The sequence below is a fragment of the Crocuta crocuta genome, unplaced genomic scaffold (genome assembly GCF_008692635.1).
Source record: "Crocuta crocuta isolate KB4526 unplaced genomic scaffold, BGI_CrCroc_1.0 scaffold395, whole genome shotgun sequence".
Lineage (NCBI taxonomy): Eukaryota > Metazoa > Chordata > Mammalia > Carnivora > Hyaenidae > Crocuta > Crocuta crocuta.
In genome coordinates this window covers 701,300-724,496 of record NW_027532601.1, presented here as the reverse complement: position 1 = coordinate 724,496, position 23,197 = coordinate 701,300, and the positions used below count along the sequence as shown (strand labels likewise).

General features: G+C 37.6%; 1 protein-coding gene across 2 annotated transcripts in view; it reads left to right on the top strand.

Moving 5' to 3' along the window:
• The first annotated feature begins 338 nt into the window (after positions 1–338).
• PPP2R2A (protein phosphatase 2 regulatory subunit Balpha) overlaps positions 339–23,197 on the top strand; it is an 83,724-nt gene continuing 60,865 nt past the window's right edge. The window contains exons 1-2 of one of the 2 annotated variants that reach the window (XM_077780105.1): positions 339–452; positions 2,049–2,123. In XM_077780105.1, the coding sequence (XP_077636231.1) occupies positions 446–452; positions 2,049–2,123 (82 nt within the window). In that variant the 5' untranslated portion in view covers positions 339–445. Of the gene's footprint in view, positions 453–2,048; positions 2,124–23,197 lie in introns of those variants that run through there. The other variant, XM_077780106.1, reaches the window with a different exon arrangement.

Sequence of the window (23,197 nt, the reverse complement as noted above, 5' to 3'; positions counted from 1 at the left end):
GATCCGCAAGTCTGCACCCCCCCTCCCCACCCACGTCTTTATTTTATCTGCCACAGAGTCACTATTTTAAGTAGAAACACGGTATGCTCAAAGACACAGGATCTCACGAATCCACCGCGAGAGAGCACGGTAACTGCATAGCTGAGCCCGCCCAGGAGTCCATACACGGACGCGAGGGTTTGGGACACCGTGATGTGCGCGGGTCCGCGGAATGGGCCTGGGACAGAAGGCAGAGGGGGAACCTCAAGACACCAGAGAAACAGCTCACGGGCCAGGGCGCGGCACAGGCCAGGCCGCCTGGGGACAGAGCGCAGGGCAGGGAGGGAAGGGGCGGNNNCATCCGCCGCCATCCGCCCTCTCTACCCCCCCATCCCCAGGTGAGGGGGGTGAGTTCAGGAAGCGGCGACCCCGAGGAACCCAGCAGGGTCACCATTTGCAGCGCAACATGGCAGGTAAAGGAGAAATCACCCTCGTCCACTGACAAGGCACCGCTTCCTTCCTTCTCCCTCCATCACCCCCTAGCGNCTCGACCGGCCCCCCCCCCGTCTCCTCCCCTTCCCGAGGAAGCTTTTTATATGGATCTTTCTCCATATAATTCCAGTTTTTTCCCCCTGCTGCAAGCCTTCCTGGGTGTTTATACTAACGTATTTTGTACCGAGAGGGAAGAGTGCTTTTACAAGTTAAAATACAATGGGGACCTATGTGTATTTTTTTTCCCCCGCTGTGGATACCTGTATTTTTGAGACCATGAACCTGGACTTTTTGTATTGAACCAGCTCCCTTCCGTTTCTTACCCTTAGTGTCGTCCAAAGAGTGCAGGGCCTTAATACACCAAGTTGCATGAAAAATGTAATTTAAACTTTCCGTTTTCTATGTTAGTTTTTGTGCAGATGTCCTTTTCCCAAAAGGGTTTCGTAGAGTTAGTTAACATAGTTGTGGAGTTCAGTGATATAAATAGCCAAGGGGAGAGATTTAGGTAAAAGCTTGGGGGTGGGGGAAGGTTGGGAAGGATGCTAGAGAAAACTAACTTGGGATATTTAGCGAGGAATGATGGTGAAGGAAGAAAAAGGTAATTACTTTGAGGATTATCTTTATACATTTTGATGTTGCTGAATATCCTCCTCCTTATAGTAGAACCAATTCTAGTTCTTGATTAAGTTTCCTCCTTCATAGAGCCAGGGCATTTCCTCCTTGGTGCTTGGAATTGGACTAGAAAAAAACATGGAGGAACTAAACCAATTCTCCGTGCTTTTTCTGATATTTAGATAATCTTTAAATATTCAGGCCTTTAGAAAAAGTTAACATGTTGGATTGACTTATGGTTTGCAGTAAACAAATTGCTTTTTGGCCTTGTTGAATAAGTGAAATTAAAATGGTTGGGCACAAGATGATGACAGAGTAGCAAAATTGTTTGCAAGGTCCTTTGGATTCTGAGGGATAAGGTGAAGGGAGGCAAAAACAGTCTTCCTCCGACAGGCTCTGGAGCGTTTATTTCGGTTTCTTTTCCTGTCTGGAGCCACTGATTTGCTGGTAATGAAATGCAGAGAAATGGGTGGTGAGTGTTGTGTTTGCTGTGTGTGCGCTTTGGTGATTGGGTTCATATGAATCATTACTCCTCACCCAGGCAGTAATGTTTCCGAAGTTTTCTTTTCGGTCCATGTTTTATGGTAGAATAACCTTATTAACCCTTCTGTAGGCTTAAAGGAAAACTGTCTAACTTTCGGTATTTTACTTTTCTCTGGTAGGTGTTGCGTGACGCTAAGGCTTTTACTGTATTCGATGGGAAGGGAAAATGGAAGTTTTGAACACATGTGCAAAGTTAATTGTAGTACATGGCCTTTAAATTATTTCATACCTGGAATCTCTCTTCTTAAATGCAATACTAACTATTGGAGACTAACCTTCCGAATGAATGCTCTGGTCTGGTGGTTGTATGTGTGGGCAGTTCTAGGCTATTAGTATCATGCCAACCATGGATACCACCTCTGTGTTTACGAGAGTAAACATGAACAGAACTCAGTTTTAATTGGTATGTTTTCTTTTTCCAGGAGCTGGAGGAGGGAATGACATTCAGTGGTGTTTTTCTCAGGTGAAAGGAGCAGTAGATGATGATGTAGCAGAAGGTAAGAAAGCATTTAATAATGCAGAGTTTGAATGTGGAATCTTCAGAATCTTGATTACGGAGGATTTCTTTGCAGCTGAGTTTGTTACGGTGTAAGAATATTCTGTGTTTATTGCCTTAGCAATGGAGGGACAGTTTTAGTCATCTTTCTGGAAAATAGTCTTCAGTTTTTTTATTATTAATACCTTGTATCATTTTTTCTATTAAATGAAAGGAGCACTAGATGATAATGTATATAAAACTGTCACAAGAAAAATATGAGGTTCATATCATAAAGGTTTCCTGGCTATATAAATTTCTTGTATAAATAAAACGGTGATGCATTTCATGTTTGTAAATCATTTTTATATAATTACGTTGAAAATAAGTATACATCAGCATTTGGCTCAGAAACATTTTTGAATGAATGTATCTTTCATTTGTGAGGGAAGACTTTTAGTTTAGTTTTTTTTTTTTAACTGTCTACTCTGAGAGGGTGGTGTCAGTTGACATGCTGTGAAGAAATGCTAGCTCAAATGATACATTTTATTGTCGATTAGGGATTAATTTAGGTGGATAAGAAAGCCAACAGTGCTGTGGATATATAGCATGGCTTCCAGGGAGCTTATTCTTGTGTGGGTAGAAGCTGGGTTTGACCAGTTGAAGTACTTTAAGTCGTCTTCTCCCAAATTTATTAGTGTATTTTAAAAGCTTAAAATTTTGAAACATTAGGGTTTTGCACTCATTTGAGATGGTCTTGGGTGGTGGAGGTATTTCCCGGAAAGTAGTTGTATTATTTCATTGTTCAGTAATAGTATTTAAAGTTTGAAATTTAATGGTATTCTGTCTTGAATTACAGTAGGAATTTTTGAACAAAACACAAACGAATTAAAATGTACTTTTAATTTAAAAAAATTTGTCTAGGGGCACCTGGGTGGCTCAGTCAGTTAAGCGCCCAACTCTTGGTTTTAGCTTAGGTCACAATCTCAAAGTTCATGGGAAGGAACCCTGTGTTGGGACTCCACGCTGACAGCCTGGAGCCTGCTTGGGATTCTCTTCCCCTCTCTGCCCCTTTCCTGCTCTCGCTCTCTCTCTCTCAAAATAAATAAACTTAAAATTTGTCTAGTGAAAATTTATAAATCATCTTTATCTAAATAGTATTGTCTTCATATTAAGATTCTGTTTCTGACCTACTGTCTACAGTGCAGTTTGTTTTGAGCATTTCTTCAGGTGATGGTAGGATGATGACTTTGTATTGACCCAGTGAAATGGTTGGATTTGCTTGTGTCCGTGTCATTCTCAGTGAAGTGTCTGATCAGTTTGGTGAGTTCTTTGCAGAGCCAACTGGTATACATAATATTTGTGATACTTTACAGAGGACTTTCACATTTCTGTTGAGTCCTCATCTGTTTTTCCGATGGGAAATGAGAAGCTTTAGTTAAGAGAGTCACTGATGGCCACACAAATGGTACAAATCCAGGTTTTCTAGTGAAGCCTGTGATGTTTGACTTGAGAGAGAGCCTAAGTTCAAGGGAGGAGCCATATGTTACTCATTTTGTAACTCCATTACCTATTGAATAGTAGGCACTTAGATACTGGATCATTCATTCGGTGCTGTTGTGTAATATTCACTAAGTTATGAGAGTGCTGTATACTTGAAAACTATTCCTTCATTGACGGTCATTAATTTTTATATGAAAGATCTGTCGGGGGTCTTCCTGAATGTTGAGCACTGGGGCTGTGTGTGAGGTGTCTGGAACTTTATAAATCCTGCCCTGTAGGAGCTCATAGTTAAATGGGCTTGTTAAATGGTAGGCAGAAAGACCACATTTTATTTAATTAGAAGAAATTGATGGTTCCATACTTAAACCTAACCGAATCAAATGATGGTTTGTGATACGTATCACGGGATCAGTTGTAATTCTCTTCTAATATTTAGGAGCTATATTTTGCTACTGATTCATTAAAGAATTTTCTTTTGAGGTTGTTAAATAGTACTTTAACATACAGCGCAATCCTATCGTCTTAACATGTTGAGGGTTAGTAAGTACATTTTAATAAAAATATGACTTTTCTAGTACGTATGTTTATGCTAATGTGTTAAGTGTAAGAAGGACCTAATTTTCAAATGATACTCCCATCAATTTGGGTAATTTCTGCATACAGCAGCTTACATGTTATAGTGTATTATGTTTATGTTACTAAGGGAACGTTTGCTTTTCTAAATTAAGATTAATATGTTTTCTCCTTTGGTTTAGACTGTAGTCTGTAAACAGGTTATATCCAGCTAAGTCTTTAGTTTAGCTTGCCTGTTTGCTGTTAATGATGCATCACAAGTTCTTTCTCATGAAAGGCTCCGAATGGTCTTTCCTCTCCTACATGCAGTTAGTTGTCATGGCATGCCAGTCTTATTTCTGTAATGCTTTAATCTTTCCATACCCACTTTGAGCTTAGTTCACATTCTCAGTATCTTTCAGGTTGTAGTAACTTCCTAAATGATCTCCTGCTTCTTGTCCTCCGTTTTGCTTCTCAGTTAATCTTAAATGCTATCCCAATTTTATGTTCCTTAGAAATCTCCAGTGGTCCCTGTATCCCACAGGATTACATTAAAATATTTCAGCCTAGAATGCCAGACCTTTCATCAGTATGACCCCTGTTTCTCTCGGTTCATTGCTGATAATGGTTCACGATCCAGCTCAATGGATGCTGTTCTTCAAAAAAAATCTTGTACACTCTTAACTCCGGGGTCTTTGGTTTCTGCTGTTCCCACCTTGGAATGCCTGGTGGTACTCCTGTACTTCGTCACTTATCAGAATCTGTCAAGTCACATTTGTAACTCTTTTACTTATCTTCCTTTTTTGGAAATATTTTTTATGATCTTCATAGCACTTTGTATTTATAATTTACCCTAAAGCTCTATGTTTATTTTGTCAGCTTAGTGCAGGACTAATGTGTCTTTGTACTTGTGCAGAACATCCTGAACAAACTACCTTGCTTAGGACAATGCCTGGCACACAGTAGGTGTTGAGTATTTGTTGAACGAAGGAATGTGAATGCTAGGAGGTTTTCAAGGTGAAAAGATGATTGAGATATACTTTTGGAAACCATAGATGTATTTACTCGGCAGGCCTTATAACTGGATTGATGTTCTACAGCTGTGTAATGGAAAGAAGTCAGGAGACCTTGGGCTTTTGTCCTGGTGACAGACTAGTGCATGTCACTTGGGATAAGTGCTTCTCTGGGTTCTTACCAGTAAGCTTAGCCTTAAGGTGACAGGACTGGATTACATGATTTCTGTTCTTTATACTAAAATCTAGTTAATTCTCAAAGATCTTTTGGAAAAGAAGCAGCTCAGCATTATTACTGGCAAGTTAAATTACATGAGATGTTGGGCTCTTTGGGGGCCTTAATTTAGAAAGAAGGCTTTATTTGGTTGATCAAGGCTCAGAATTTTTCATTACATACATTGCAGAACTAAGAATTTTGATGTTTGGCCAGATACTCTTACAGACCTTTGGCCCATGAAGACCCTTACTGGGATACTTATTCTGTGCATGGGTCTTTTTGGGCACTTGAAGTGGTTTACCTTTGGCATAGCTGCTTGTCGGGGAGAAGGGTAAGGTACTAAAATCTCTGTCGTTCAGATAGTGTTCTGTCCTGCAGTTTTCATTTTAATCTTCGTGGTAGTACTAATAACATTTTATCATTCTATACTTAAAAATTTTCCTTTACTGACAACTTTCTCTCGTGAGAAACGCTGGTGCTAGGGTACATAGTTTGAGTCCTACTCAGTCCTCTACTAGCTGTGTAATCTTGGGCAAGTTAACTCACTTCTTTGTGCCTGTTTTCCTCTTTCTAAAATGAAGATAACAATAAAATCAGTCTTACGCTGTTGCTTTGGTGATTAAATGAGTTAATATCCAAAAAACAGAAGCCTGGCACATAGTAAGCATGTTTTAAGGGGTTAGCTGTTACTATTTGAATGTTTATGGCAAGTAAGGAAGAGTCAGAATGAGATAAGCGGAGAATTGTCTCTAAAGGCTGCTAAGAATTCTCCTCAGCCAAAGTGAAGAGATGGTATGTGTATGTTTTATACATATTCTTTGATTCCACTAATATAAAGTTCAAAAAAAATTCACAACTAAACCATAGCCTTAGAGACACATATTAAACTGGTGAAACTCTGAAGAATAGCTACAAAGTAATTGCCATACAAGCCAGTATGTAGCTGTTATCTTTAAGTGATGGAAGGGAGGTGTTCTTGAAAGGAGGGTTGGGGCTCGTGGAGACAGCGTCTTGACCTGGGTGGTGATTGTATTGACTGATTATCCTGGTCATTTTTCTGTTGGTTTGTGATTTTTTTGTATTTGTTAGATTTCATCCCCCCCCCCCAAAAAATACATGTCTGTATGTGTTTTTAAATGAGTACTGTATTTAAAAGGGTTTAGAGTGAAAACTAGCCATCCCCACCTTCACCCACTCCCTAATCCTCCCTTGTCCTTCTGAAGGTGATTAAATTGAACTCTTCAAGTTGTATTCCTAGGTGCTTAATTTTTGTGAATAAAATGATATTTCTGTTTTTGTTTTTTTATCAATTTTAGACATTTCCATTTGACTTTCTAGTAGGTGAAGATTAAGCTGTTCACATTATCACCCCCATACCCCAGTGTTTTAGCACATGTTATGAGTAAGAAGTCAGTGCTCACAGTGCTCACCCAGTGCCTGGGTGGCTCAGTCGGTTGAGCATCCAACTTCAGTTCAGGTCATGATATCGCAGTTCCTGGGTTCAAGCCCTGAGTCTGGCTCTGTGCTGAGAGCTGAGAGCCTGGAGCCTGCTTGGGATTCTGTATCTCCTTGTCTCTCTGCCCCTCCCCTGCTAATGCTCTGCCTCTCACTCTCAAAAGTAAATAAACATTAAAAAAAAAAGAAAGAAAGAAAAAACCAACGAAGTCAGTGCTCACATTGTTGTGACCGTGCAGTTGTGTACTGGACCCCCATCACCTGACATTAACTCACGGCCAATGCTGTCCTATTTATACATCACTTGATCCATTCCTAGTCCTTTGTATTTAGTAATAGAAACAGTGATTGTGTTTTTAAAATCTGGTTTCAACAAACTAAAAAACCAAGATCATTATTTAAAGTGACACAGTAAGGAATTTTTCCTAATAATTTTTTTGCAGTAGCAATACCTGGTAATTTTTTATTGGCTTAAGTTTTACTTGTGGAAGTATTAAACATTCAAATACATTTGGATAATCTGAAGTCTGTAATTTTTGTTTAAAAATATGGAACTATTGTTAACCATTCAAGATGGTTTTTTAAATTATTTTAAGGTAAATTTTCATTATTTAGTAGTTAATATTGTTAACTATTAAATATAATTTTAAATATATATCATTTTAATGCAAGTAGAATTTTCCTCATCTCCATATTTGACAGTCTTAATTTTTTTATAGGAAATTGTTTTAGGATATTATTTTATTACGTGATGCCTGTTTTTATGAAACTTGGATGCACAGGCATCACATCTTTTTAGTGCTTGGCTTCCTGTTTACTTTTGGTAGGATTTAGAATTATGGACTGGTTATAGGGGGAAAAATTCAGTAGTAGAGTCTAAATAGTCCTCAAAGACATAACTAAGCTTGTGAAAAACAATTTTTGAGATACTACATGAAATTTAATGTTTTTAAATCCATTCCATGTATCTAATGCTACAGGATAAACAATTTAAGATCATTGTTTGTTCTGTGTTGCTTAGAGCAGTATACAATTTAGATTTAGGCACTAAGGTCATTAGTAGGAAAAACAGTAGAACCGTGATGTTTGTGGATTTCAAAATACTGGCACATGAGCTGTATTCCAAAACCTAATGACCCATAGCAAAGGCCTTATTTAACATTCTGTCACATGTGACACTCCTCCTTGCTCTTAACACTGACATTAGTACTGATAGAAGTCACTTAGTGTAAATTTGCCCATGAAGTAACGTGAATGGCTGTATTTATCTAGTATCAGGCAATATCCTTGTTTTGTTTTTCTTTTTCTTTTTTTGTTTTTACTTTTTTTTAATGTTTTTTGTTTGTTTGTTTTTTGGGGGTTTTTTTGGCGGTGTGGGGTCTCTCAGAGAAAGAGGTAGACAGAGGATCTGAAATAGGCTCTGAGCTGACAGCAGAAGAGCCCAGTGTGGGGCTGGCACTTATGAACCATAAGATCATGACCTGAGCCAAACTTTTAGGTATGTCCTAAAACTCTTTTAGTGATGGCCTGGTCATCTTAGGTAATCATGGCAGTCAGCGTGTATTGGGTACTTAACTATGTGCCAAGTACTGTGTTAGTTGCTTTATATATTTCAATAATCTTCACCAAAACTGTGAACTGAGTAGATGCTGTTTTTCCATATTATAGATGAGGAAACTAGGCTACAAAGATTAATTAATTAATTGTATACCCCTGAGCAGGTGACGGAACTGGGATTCTTAACTTCAAATTTAATTTCCCTTTTAATGTCCCTAATGTGATTTTTTTTTTTTAATTAGGAAGTTGCTATTTCTTTTAGTTTAAATGAAGGTGTTTGAGGATTTTGGAATGTGACTTGTTTATAACAGAGTTATTTGTGATGTCTAGTAGACGTTTCAGAGTAATTAAATTCAATTTAGAGATTTTTCTGGAATTTCTAATGGCATTTTTAAGCTAGAATAATTCTATAAGTGAGCTATAAGGGCTTTATAAGCATTCTGAGGTTGTGTGTCAAATCATATTGTGTATACTTACACATAATGTGCATTTTTCTGATCAGAGAGGTCCACCCCGTTATCAAAACAGCTATTTTAGAGTGTGGTCTGATGACTCCTCAGTTCTTTCAAAAGGTCTATGAAGTTGAAACTATTTTCATAATACGATATTTGCCTTTTTGACTGTGTTGATGCTTGCAGCAGTGGTACAAAAGCAAATGTGGGTAAATCTCGTGCCTTAGCATGAATCAAGGCCTTGACACCAGATGGTACCAGTAGTCATGGTAATCTTCACCAGGTACCAGCAGTTTAAAAATGCCCATTTCACATGTGAATGTTTTTGATGATGCAGTAAAAACAAATTTTATTAAGTCTGGACTCCTGAGTGCATGTCTGTTAAACATTTTTTTGTGACAAAATGAAAGGTACACCAAAGCACTTCTGTCGCAGACCTCTGAGAGCACAGTGCTTTTCTGGCGGAAAGGCATTGGTTCAGTTATTTGGGTTTTAAGGTGAACTAGCTGCTTCTTTCATGGAACATTATTTTTGTTAGAAAGAACTACTGACAAATAAATGATGGTTATTCAGACTTGCACATTTGGCAGACATTTTCTCAAATGAACAGTGAATTTGTTGCCTCAGTGAACAGTATCTATTGTTGCCCATGATAAAATTTGAGCTTTCAAACACAAATGAGAATATTGGAAAACATGTATCTGACATCCTGAGTTGGATAACTTCCCAATACTTAAAGAATTTTCAGATAAGATCAGTAGTAATATTAATGACTGCAGTTTTTTGATGTTATCTAATGAACTGTGTCGACATTTGGAAGCTCTGTATAACTCTGAATCAGTGTTTTGCAGATATCCAATGCCTGTGAGGTTAAAAAATCATGCATAAGTAAAAATGCAAGATATAGCATTGGATTTTAATGTAACAGACAACTGATAGGGTTTCAGATTCCACAGACCTTTAAGAAACTACCACTTGTCCAGGTTCGGTGCAGTATCAAAGGGATAACCATAACTACCTGAAAAGCCTAGTGAAATACTCCTTTTTCAACTACATACCTTAAGGAAGGCGGATTTTCTCCCTACATGTAACACAACACAGTGTGGTATGTTGAGTGCGGAAACAGTCACAAGAATCTAGGCATCTTCCATTAAGCCAGATTTGCAACAGTATAAAAACAGTGCCATTGTTCTTACTAATTTTTGAGGGGTGGAGGGGAGTTAAATCTGTTTTGTTGTTGTTAATGTGTAGAGTTTATCATTAATATTTTTAAATCGATAAATATTTTAAAACTTGAAAGGCCTTTGGGCGTCCTCAGATTTTAATTGTAAGGAAATCATGTCATCCAGAAATACCTGACAACTGTTGGTATAGTCTGTTAATAGATTTCACTGTATTGATGCTTTAAGGGAATCTCACAGACAGACCACAAGGTAAGTGATTGGGGTAATATGCCACTTTTGGGCATGAATGTCCAAAGCTTTCCCATAAAAACTTTCCGATGACTTGATACTGTTTCAGCCTACTCCCTTGCTGTTCTTTAGATACCAAATTAGATCTGCTTAAGCCCTTTCATCTGGTGATCTTGGTGAAGGAAGGATACCTTTAGGACTTTAAAATGCCTATTTTTAAACTTAACCTCCCTTACAAAGATCACATACCAGTACATATTTGCTGGAATACTTTAGCTCCAAAAGTTTTTTAGGGTTTTTCCTACTATGTATTCAGGTCCAGTTAACATTAATACTTAATGTAGGGTTACTGAGTTCCTCAGAACCTGGTATGGTGCCATTTCTGGGTTGCTGCCTGGTTATTGGAAATGAATTGGTACCTTTGGCTGAGCCCAACATGTAGGAGTTTGATGTATTGTTTTTTTCCTGGAAGAAAGGCATAAAATTGGCATGGTAACTTTCTACTTCCCAACTCTATTATTTACTAAAGAGAGGGAATGGTGTTTTCTTTAAATTTTACTTGAAAGTACAACACAATTCTTTTAAAATAGTTGCTGAATTTCCCATTCTAAGAATTCATTATCAACTATTGATTGCTTAGTATTTTCAGTACTATTATAGTTTTCTACTCTTTAAAGAACATTTGTCAAAGAACTTTAGGACCTAGTACTAGCTACACCAATTTCCCTTCCATGGTTAAATGTTGGGTATATTAAAAAAAAAAAACTCATTTTTTATAATACAGTATTTTTAGTAAATATTAGCAGTAGTTGATTACAATGTCATCTAGGTCTTTGCCCATGTCATATGTAGAATCCTTGGCAAATCATGATTGAATGCTTTTCTATAAGCCACTATACTATGAGTTATAGTTTTGTAATTTTAGTTTCTCTTGGTTGACTTCCTCTCTGAATGTTCAGTATCAACTGGGATTTTCTCTTCTGAAATCTTCGAATGATATCTTTTATCCAGTTCAGGGGGCGTCATGGACCAATGACTATTTAAGAACCTTTGGTTTAATCTAAAGCTTTGCCTATGATTATATGCTTACTGAAATTTGGAGGAGTTGATATTTTATATGGAAATGATACCTTTTAGACTGTTGAAAAGATATTCTTTCTTAGGAATCCTTTCAGTACTTATTGTTCTAGGATATTAGAGGGATGAATCTTCTCTAAGGTACTGGATTTGACAACCTTAGTGTATTCCCATCTTAATTTTTTTTTTTAATTAAAAACTTATGTCTCTTTAACCATGGGTAAAACTATTAGAGGATATCTTGAGTTTTGAACCAGTTTCTTGTTTTAACTTCATTCAGAAGGAATCTAAATTCTTCCTTAGCCTATATTAAGAGAGAAACCAAAGTAGATAAGAGAGATTGGTAAGAAATTTTTTTTTTATAATATATTTTTTAATGTTTTTAATTTATTTCTAGGAGAGAGAGAGAGACAGCGTGAGCAGGCGAGGGTCAGAGAGAGAGGGAGTCACAGACTGAAACAGGCTCCAGGCTCTGAGCTGGCTGTCAGCACAGAGCCCAACGCGGGGCTCAAACCCACGAACCGCGAGAGCCCAACGCGGGGCTCAAACCCACGAACCGTGAGATCATGACCCAAGCGAAAGTCGGACGCTTAACCGACTAAGCCACCCAGGCGCCCCAAGAAATTTTTTTTTTTTAATTTTGTAAAGATGTGGAGAAATTGTAACTTTTAGAACCTGACATTGTAGAGCTTCAGGTCTCCTTTGTGTGAAAGTGGTACTAGAACCTTTTTGTCTGTCTTTTTTCCAGCTTAGCACAAAGTAAGAGTCCTGTGGGTCTGGAATAGATGTGTTTCTAAGATAGCATAAGAGGAATAGTTAATACATTTTTATTGGCTAGTAGATTGGAAAGGCTTTATTTCAAGAGAGAAGAGCTATTGTAGGCAATAAATAATTCCTTATCTAGGGATGCAACATGCAAAAATAGTTATTATAGGAACTGGTAGTTGGGAAGTCTTTTCCCCCTTGACATAAAAGAAAATTTTTTCTAGCAGCAGAACCAGTTCTTCAAACAAAATATTTTTTAGTTTATAAAATAAAAAAGCTATTTTTAATTTTTTGCATTTTTATTGTTAAAATACATTAACAAAAAAACACATAACAAAGCTTACCGTTCTGTCCATTTTTAAATGTGCACTTCAGTAGTGTTAACTGTTCACATCATTGTGAAACTATCTCTAGATCTTTTTCACCTTGCAAAACTGAAACTGGACCTGTTAACAGTTCCCTGTTCTCCTGTCTGCCCCTGGTATCCACCATTTTACTTTCTGTTTCTGTGAATTTGACTACCTTAGATACCTCCTACAAATGAATCCTAAGACAAAAGTTTTTTTTTTATTCTGATTGGCTTAGATTCACGTCCTCAAAGTTCAACCATGTTGTAGCATGTGACAAGATTTCCTTCCTTTCTAAGATTTAATAATACTCCATTGTATGTTTATACCACAGTTTGTTTATCCATTCATCCACTGATGGGCATTTAAGTTGCTTCCATCTCTTAGCTAGTGTGTGCTCTTTTTGTATATGTCTTTTTATACATAGCTGGGGTTCTGTGAGAAGGAACAGCAGAAATACTTCTTTAAATGATTGGAAGTTGGGGCGCCTGGGTGGCTCAGTAGGTTGAGCATCTGACTTCAGCTCAGGTCATGATCTCATGGTTTGCAGGTTCGAGCCCCACATCCGGTTCTGTGCTGACAGCTCAGAGCCTGGGGCCTACTTGGGATTCTGTGTCTCCTTCTCTCTCTGCCCCTCCCTCCCCCCTTAAAAATAAATAAACATTAAAAAAAAATTTTTTTTTTTTTTAATTTTTTTTAAATGATTGGAGGTGGACAGTAAGAGCCCTGGACAGAACATGAAAGTATCAGAATAGAGGATATTAAAGAATACAGATTCATACTGCTGTGAGACAGATCTGTGTATCCCAGACTAACAGTTTGAAAACTAGAACTAGATTAGTTTATTTTGTAGGCTATTTCAGGATAGGATTAAACAATAATCTAAATTTTTGACCAAAGTTTTACCTCTTTGTTTTACAGTTTCTAGTTGAAAAATAGAAAATCACATTTCATTATTATAAATCTCTTTAATATTAACAGTAAAGACAACCAGTATGTTATTTTATATGTTTTAATTAACCAAAGTCTACAGCATAATAGGAAAATTTGGTAACTGCATTGCATTTCTTTGTAGCAAAATAGTAGATAAGGAATGATCAAGGTTGTATTTCTTACAGTAGCCTTTGAGGTAGACATTGCCATTTTGTACACAAGGACACTGAAGCTCAGAGTTGAGCAACATTAGCCTGAGATTATGAGTTAGTAAAACTGCTCTGTCTACTTTTAGACTTCCATGTTTCTTCCTTGTGGTTCAGTTTTTAAAAATACTAATTGATTAAAAATTGCAGTCTCTTGTTCTCATAGGGAAAGGGTAGGGAGCTAAGGTGAAACCTTTGTTATTCATCCACAAGTGAACAAGAATATATTATGTTGAGTGCCCAGAGCTGTGGAGAATATGAAGGAAATAGAATGGTTCCTTCACTTCAGATATATTAAGAGGGTCAAAATTATTAAAATAAGCCTTTTCCATAACTTTGTGGCTTTTGGTATTATTAACCTGTTGACATTACTGGGAGATCCTTGGCTAATCCTATGTAAAAAATTTATGGATAATGTTGGAATGTAAGAAATTATTTTCCCTTTTCTGAGTTGACATCCTTTTTTTTTTTCTTTTTTTTTTTTAAGTTTATTTTTGAGAGAGAGAGGCAGAGCACATGAGTGTGCGCAGGCTAGCGGGGCAGGGGCAGAGAGAGGGAGATGCAGAATCTGAAGCAGGCTTCGGGCTCTGAGCTCTCAGAATAGAGTCCGACACAGGGCTTGAACCCATGAACCATGAGATCATGACCTGAGCCAAAGTTGGACACTTAACTGACTGAGCCATCCAAGCACCCCTGAGTTGACCTGCATTTTTATGTTGAGATGGTGATGTAGTATAGATATTTACTCGTTCTTGGAATTAAATGAAAAAAAAATCACATATATCTCGAGTCTAAGACATAAGTATGTCTTTCAGTGATTTTAATTGAATTCACTAGTGAATATTATTGGAGATCTCTCCGGGTAAATATTTGTGGTAATGTATAAGCCTTTTTCTTCTTCCCTCTATCCTGTGTGTTTCAAGACCTTCATTTTAACAATTTGGCCATTTCTTAAAAAGTTAAACATAGATTTAACCATAGAACGCAACAGTTCTGTTCGTAGGTATATACTTAAGAGAATTGAAAACACGTGACCACAAAAATTTTTACATCAATGTTTATAGCAACATTAGTCACCATAGCAGAAAAGTGGAAACACACCAAATGTCTATTAACTGAGGATGCATAAAGATGGTGCATCCATATGATGGAATATTATGCAGCCATAGAAAGGGACGAGATGCTGTTACATGCTGCAACGTGGATGAACTTTGAAAATATGCTAAGATGAAGAAGTGGTCCCAAAAGACCACATCTTAATATGATTCTGCTTATATGAAATACCCAGAAGAGGCAAATGTATCGAGACAGAAAGCAGATTAGTGGTTGGTAGGGCCAGTGGATGGTGTGACTGCCAGTGGGTATAGCATTTCTCTAAGGAGGTAATGAAAATGTTCTGGAATTAGATAGTGATGATGGTTTCACAGTTCTGTAAATAGAGTAAAAAATGCTGAATTGTGCACTGAATCTGATGAATGACTAATAGTAAATAAACTTTTTAGTTTACACCCTCAGATGGTAAATCCAAACAGTACAATCGATAATAGAGTGAAAGTATGTCTTCTTCTTAACCCCCTTCTCCCAGGAATACTGTCAAAAATTGTTATGGTGTTTTAAAAGTGTTTCATAGTTGCAAATTTTTAACTTTAACAGAGCATGTTCATCATTTTAGATTTGAAAGTGGGAAAATACATTCCAGAAAATCCATGATAGGCAAGATTTATAGGCCTTGTCTTAGGATCAAATAAATTGCCCAGGTAATTCCCATTTTCTTTTAACTGTCCTGTGAGTTTTCTGTAGCTTCAGACTGAAGGGTTGCTGAGAAGGTTGTACATGTTTGGGATGTGTGTCTAGATGTGCAATTAGTAGACTCTAAAGCTGAGTATAATTTATGAAATAATAATGTCTAATAATAAAGTAATAATGTCTAACGTATCCAAGTCTTTAAAGATAACAATTCGGGGGGGGGGGGGACGAGGCGCCTGGGTCGTTCAGTTGGTTAAGTGTCTGACTTTGGCTCAGGTCATGATCTCACAGTTCGTGAGTTCGAGGCCTGTGTCAGGCTCTGTGTTGACATCTCAGAGCCTGGAGCCTGCTTTGGATCCTGTGTCTCTGTCTCTCTCTGCCCCTCTCCTGCTCACACTGTCTGTCTGTCTATCTCTCAAAAATAAAATAAATATTAAAAAAAACATTTTTTAAAATAACAATTTGGGTTCATTGATACCTGGAGTCTGTGTCTTATTAGACCTCGAGTATTTTTCCATTTGGATCTTACCATTCCTGATGATGTCTGAAGTGATTAAGTCCTTTTTTTTTTTTGGTGATTAATTAGGACTAAACTAGACATTAGAGAGTAGGCTAGATCCTAAAGACCAAATGTGTCTTCCCCACCCCCCATGTGTCTATTTGACTATTTAGTAAATACATAGCTCCTTCTGTTCTTAAGTCTACAATCTCTGATTCTCAACCAGATTTCTTGGAAATTTTGTTAGCATTGTATAAAATGTGATGGTTTTTACACTGCTCTCACTGTTGGTGAGATTATAGTTTCATGGATTAAAACCATTTTTTTAATGTATGTTTATTTTTGAGAGAGAGATAGACAGACAGACAGACACAGAATTCGAAGCAGGCTCTAGGCTCCGAGCTGTCTGTCAGCACAGAGCCCGACATAGGGCTCAAACTCACGAACTGTGAGATCATGACCTGAGCCAAAGTCGGACGCTTAACCAACTGAACCACCAGTTGCCCCAGCATTAAGGGTTTTTATTTAAGGAAAACATTCTCTGAATGTAAACATAAACTGTTTGACCTATTTTAAAAATAAGTGCTCAAGAAACTTAGCTAACTGCCTATCAGTGTTTTTTGCGTGCATTATCATTTAATCTTCTCAACCAGCCTCTGAGGATAAGTATTATTATTTTTATTTTATAGATGAGGAAATCAAGGATTAGGTAAAGTAACTTGATCAAGGTCACAGTGGCAAGTGGGGGAGCCAGTAGTTGAGCCTTGATTCTTCTCACTTTATTACTACCATAAGTAAACAAACAGATAATAAAATCACATAATCTCACCGTTGTTAGATAACATCTCACATTTTGGCATAGATCTGTCCTTTTTCTGCTGTGAATATATATTTTAAAAACTTGATTTACAAGTATAGTTTTACTGCCTTACTGCTTTTTTTTTCTATTTAACATCTAGAAAGATAAATGGCTCTTCTACTTAATTTGGGCATTTTATTTTTTTACAGTTTTTGCTGTTATGAGTTTAGGATGAATATCTTTGTGAGAATTTTAATACTTTAGGGTATGTTTCTAGAAGTGGAGCTGCCAGTCAAAAGATAAGACCTTTTTTTCTGGCTTATGTAAAGTATTGCCAAATTGCCTTAGAAAGGTGGTGTTGGTTTTCACTTCCTCCAGCAGTACCCATTTCCTAACCTGTTGACAGTGTCTAGCACAGTAATACCATTCAGTAAAATCTTTTCCATTTATTTGTTGGAGCATGTTTAAGTATGTAGGTTCTGTTCATGTCCTTTATTCTTTGGGGATACTTTGCTTATTTGTAATAATCCCCCCCCCTTTACATCATCATAGCTGGGGAAAGTTGTATGGAAGCTCAAAGAAGAAGTAATTTGGATCTAGAGTAGATGGGAAAGTCTTTTCTAAATGAAGTGATTTTTTTTGTTTGTTTTTTTGCCAGGCAGTGGGAGGCAGAGGGTAAGAAAAAACATTTGAGGACTATTGTTTGTTCATTTTCTTATTTGCAAATAAGGATGATTAATAGTACTTGCTTTGTTATTCGGAGGATTAAATGTGTATGAGTGCTTACTGGCATACTTAGGGCTTGGAAAATTAGTTGGTGGAGTTACTTAGTTATTGCATGATTAACAGAAATAACAGATTAAAAATTAATGGAGTAAATGCCTGTTCGCCTCCACAAGTCAAGATAAACTAGTTGTTTTTGAGATTTGGGGCAGGTTATAGGCACTTTAAATAAGTATATGTTGCATTAATGAATACAGCTTTAGCTTGGTTGAGTTAGGAGTTTGGGGAATCCAAAGATAGAAGTAGGAATATTAGTTTTATCAGAATTTGGGCTCGGCAGGGGTCCGGTACTTTGACTGTTAGTTTGGTAAATTCAAAATAGAAGTTCAAGTTTGTTCTTCAGTGGGTTTTTTTTTTTTGGTTCCATTTTCCTGTTGTTCTCAAGTCCCTGCATTGTTTTTTTCTTTCCTGTGATTAGATACTCTACTTGAGGGGTGGGGCTTTGAACATGCACTAGAGCCAAAGCATCCTTCACTACTGGTTTCATTTTCCCCAGGCAAGTAGAAACGGAGTTCAGAGCGCCTGGAAGTGTGATCTCAGGAAAATCCCGTTAGAAGGATTGACCCTTAACTGCTGAGGCTCTTAATAAAAGCCCTGTTCTTCTCTCTATAGGGATGTTCTCTGTTTCTGTCATGTTATATGATGCTCTGAATCCTTTACCAGACCTATAGCAGACTGATGAATAGATGTAGAGCCCATAAAAAATTTTACAGGAGTCTGAAGAGAAAGCACATTTTATTGTATTGGTGAACACCCTTATTTCTCTCTTTGCTTCCTTATCCAGAAGTGTTCTGTGTTTTCTTTTGTCAAAAGAATTTTATTTGCGGGTACCAGTACTTCTCAAGTTTTATGTGCTTACGGATTTCCCTGAAATCTTGTTTAAAATGCAGATTATGATTCTGCAGATTATGTAGATCTGGGGTGGAGCCTGTGATTTTGCACTTCTGACTCGCTACAGTGAGGGCCATGCTGCTGCTGCTGCCACCACCGCCACTGCTGTGTCGGTCTACAGTCTCCACTTCCAGGGGAAAGGCAGTTAGCTGATAGCCTTTTTCAGGGGAAGGGAGAACAGGTACAGTAGTATCTTAATTCTTTTACTCAGCATTTCTGACAGACTGAATAGATTCATTGTGCTGTTCTCACATCATTTAACATTTGCTCAATAAATGAATAAACACCTCCTGGGGAGCTTTGTACTAGCTGTTAAAAGAGCAGCTTGCAGCATAGTGTACTACGAGTTAGCCGTACCTAATTGTTAGATTCAGTTTGTGCTTGTATTTCAAGTTTAGCTCAGGCCAGTATCTTAGTATACATAAAGGTTTATTTTTGCTAGCAATTTGCTTTTTTAAATAGATTGTTTCCCTAGTGCTGTGAAAAAGATGAATTTAGGAAATAAGATATTAACTCCTTAATTGATTATTTTATACCCTCTAACACAGATTTCTAATAAGTATAAATGATTATCTTTTTAATTTTAATTTTTATGATTTTCTGTTTGCTTTGTTAACATTGGAGATAACTTTTCAATCTCCAGGATTTCTCTCCCTTCCCAACCACCTAATCTTAGTTTTATTTTAAGTTGATTTTCATTTTCTCTGTATACCTCAGGGACATAGTTTAACAAGTCAGTAATTTCAAAATACTTCTGAGGAAAAGTAACAAGTTTTCTGTACCTTTGACCTGTCATCACCTTACATCCCCTTTAAACTGGTTTATTTTCCTATTTCTAGATATATGCCGCTGTTTATCAATTATGGATGTCCTCAGAAGTAAATGGTAGCTAAGAGTTTAGTTCTGTTCTGCCCCTCTTACTGCACCTATTTTCTCAATATTGCTATACCATTACTATTGTTTAAACCAATGTTCAGTGTTGTGGTAGGCTGAATAATGCTCTTCCCCTACCCCTCAAAGATATCCACATCCTAATCCCCAGAACAAGTGAATATACCTCACTGGAGAAGGAGCAGAGATGTGATTAAATTAACGATTTTGATCTAGGGAGATTATTTTGGATTATCCTAGCCATAAATGTATTCACAAGGACCTTTACAAGGAAAAGAGGACGATAAGATCTAAGGAGGAAGTAGTAGATGTGATACTAGAAGCAAGAGATTGGAGTGATGCAGGGAAAGGGTCATAAGCCAAGGAATGTGGGTGGTCTCCAGAGTTTAAAAAGCAGAGAAACCAGATTCTTCTCTTAAGCCTCTACAAAGAGAAGCCTAGCCAGGCTCTACCTTGAATCCAATGCAACTGAGTTTTGGACTTCTGGCTTCCAGAACTTTAGGAGAGTAAGTCTGTGCTGTTAAGCCACCAAATTTGTGGTAATATGTTACAGTAGCCATAGGAACTTCATATAAGATGGACGTAATTATGTCCATATACTTTTCACTACTGCCATGTATCATGGTTATATCCTCTCTGCTATGACATTTTCTCCAGAGTTGTTAATTACCTTGTTTTTCATCTGTTGTTGTTTTCTAATCTGTCATCACTGTTTTCTTTCTGCACCTTTCCGTGTAATTTTCTTCATTGTCAAAAGAATCAGATGATGCACACACATACCCCACCTTCTGGGGGTTGCTCCATTTTGTTATTTCAGTCTAGAGTGATTTGCTTTGTTTTCTGTGAATCTGTCACTAAATCACCCTTAGATTTTCTGACAGGTGACTAAATCTTCTGTCAGTATATTGGAGTAAATCAGGTGTTCTATCAGTTTTACTTTTGCCTTGAGCTCTATCCTTCAGTCTGGACTGGCTTTTTTCTAAGTATATTGCATAGCTGTTGTCCTTGCATTTTCCTTCGTTCTTATTTTTATTTCACCATCCTGGGACTTCCTTTTGCTTCTTCTGTGTTGGATCTCCGTGTTCCTGGATCCCATAACTTCTTTTTTTGGTTTGCTCCCTCATTTTAGTGCTGCATACCATCCAGTATTCGGATTTCACAGGTGGTACAGGTTTTGAGATTTGCTTGCCTGGAGAAGATGTCTTTATATTACTTTCCAACCTCAAGGTTGGGTTGGTTATAGGAAATCATTTTTCCTCAGAATTTGGAAGGTGTTTTTTCTTGTGTTTTTTTTTTTTTTTTTAAGTTTATTTAATCTTGAAAGACAGTGTGTGTGCGCAAGCAGGAGAGAGGGAGAGAGAATCCCAAGCTTATAACATGGAGCCTGGTGTGGGAGAGAGGATCCCAAGCTTACACCATGGAGCATGGACTTGAACTCATGCACCGAACTCACAAACCGTGAGATTATGACCTGAACTGAAATGAAGAGTCAGACATTTAACCACCTGAGCCACCCAGACGTCCTGGAAGGCATTTCTTCTGTCTGCTAGTGCCTATCCTTGCATTTTGAGAAGGCTGATGTCATGTTTACTCTTCTTTTTTCCTATTGGATGGTGTGCCTTGATACTGGGCTAGTCCTCATTGGGCTGTTTCAACTTGGGGATTCTTTTTCTTTAGCTGTTTCCTTCTCTGTTTATTTGTTCTTTCTGGAACTCCTATTATATAGATTTTGGGCTTTTTACACCCATCCTCCAATTTTTTTTTCTTTTTAAATTTTGTTCTGCATTCTAGAATTTCTCAAGTTTGTTTCCAACTCTTTCACAGATTTTTTACATTTCCAGTTATGTTTTAAGAAATCCTTTGTTCCTTTTCCACCTTTCTTTTTAAGAAGATTAATTTTTTTGGGATGTTTATTTTTGAGACAGAGAGAGCACCCATGCCCATGTGGGTGAGGGGCAGAGAGAGAGGGAGGGAGACACACAGTCTGAAGCAGGCTCCAGGCTTCTAGCTGTCAGCATAGACCCTGATGCAGGGCTTGAACTCAGAAACCATGAGATCATGACCTGAGAGTCTGACGCTCATCCAGCTGAGCCACTCAGGCGCCCTGAGATTAATTTAAAAAAAAAAAAAAAAAATTTTTTTTTTCTTTCTAATCTTGGCATTCTATCGGACTTTCGCGTTCCTTTTTTCTTATTTATGCCAGCAGATTGCACTATCTGGTGATCCTTGGTTGTCCATAGCATTTAAGAATGAGGAGCTAAGGAAGCAGACTTGAAAATAATTGCAATCTTGGACAGATCTAGTCAGTTGTGAGCTTCACAGTAAGGTGTTGAACCAGAGACTCTCACTGTTTCAGTGTGAAAAGGAACTTCCAGTGTCCTGTGTCAGAGGGAAGCTTGGCGGGGGGGGGAAGCTTATGTTCAAGCCTGGCTGCTGAATATTTTGAGAGCCAGGAAGATAACTGAACAGCTCATGGTTTTTATATGTGCCTGATCACTTAATCCTGTTTTCAGTGCAGAACTTCACCATCAGCCTTAGCGCCAACTACTGTCCCCTCTGATCCAGCTACTTTAGAAAGTGCGAGTGGGGCTTCATGCATCTTAAACAGATGTTTTAGCTGGTAACCCTGTTTGAGCGTTATTCCTCTCTGTTGTCCTTTCCTGACCCTATGCAGGGTCTGCAGGGTGAATCTGCTCGCCTCTTCTTGGCAACCCCTTCCATAAGTTCTTAGGTTTCAGTTTCTTTTATTCTGTAAGTTACCTGTTTTCTGTCTTCTGGCACATTTGTTGTTGTTTCCTTCATCTCTTTTATTCATTTATTGTCATTGTAGTGGGATCTAGAGGGGAGAGAGAAATGAATTGTGAATTTCTGTGTTTAACAAGTGTATCAATAAAATGTTTATAGTGTGATTTTTCTTCGTGTCCCAGAACACTTGGTAATCGCTTTGTCTACCATGAAACAGTAGAATGCACGGAATTCATATTTCTTTTTTTTTTTCTGTGTAGAAGTAGATGATTGTTTTCTTAGCTCTAAATTCTAAGGTTGTGTACTATGGTTTTTAATATACCAAACATCGGAATATTGTGAAATTCTTTCCCTCAAGTACGGCAAAGGATGACAAATTAAAAGATACTAACTAACCATTTTCAAACCTAAATTTTAGGCATTAAGGAATCAGCCAAAAGCAGTGAGGTTTTTAAAAATTTATTACTACCATTTTTAAATGTTGACATATGTTCTGATTTATTAACCTCTATAAGGAGTGGGTCTTTATTTACTGTTAATAAAGCACTTGCCATGATGTCTGGCATACATAGTAGATAGTAGGTGCTCATGAAATATTTGTTGACCCAGTGCATATGTGAAATTTATTTATGTATTTAAAATATCAGAGAAAGTGTTAGCTTTATTAGATGCAAATGAGTTTAAGTTTTATTTCTACTCCTGAAATTTATTTTAATTAATTAAAATGTTTATTTCCAAGTAAAGACATTTGTAAGTAGAATGTAAGATTATGGCCACTTACTGACTGCAGAGCAGCTAAGATCATAATTTTCTGTTGGGAATTACCATTTGTTCCTGAAGCCAAGACATAGAGGGAATATTAATTCTTCTTTGTTTTTCAGGAAGAGCACTCATCCCCTGATACTAGTAAATAAAACATTTGTATAGTTCTTTTGTTTTACAGATTTTATTTGTAAGTGATCTCTACACCAGTGTGGGTTCGAACTTAACAACCCTGAGACCTAGAGAGCCACACGCGCTACCGAGGGAGCCAGCTGGGCTGGCCCCGCGTTTGTGCACTCAGTCCTGTGCCGCCTCTGCCGGCCTTAGATCTGGTCGGTCTTCCCCTTGCTCACTAGCAGCTCCAGTCACCAAGGCTTTCTTGGTGGTCCATGAACAAACACCATCTTGCTCTTGCCGAAGGCATCAAACTTGCCCTTTTAAGTCTGGAACATACTTCCCTCCCCTGCTCATGCTGTCTCTCTCTCTCTCTC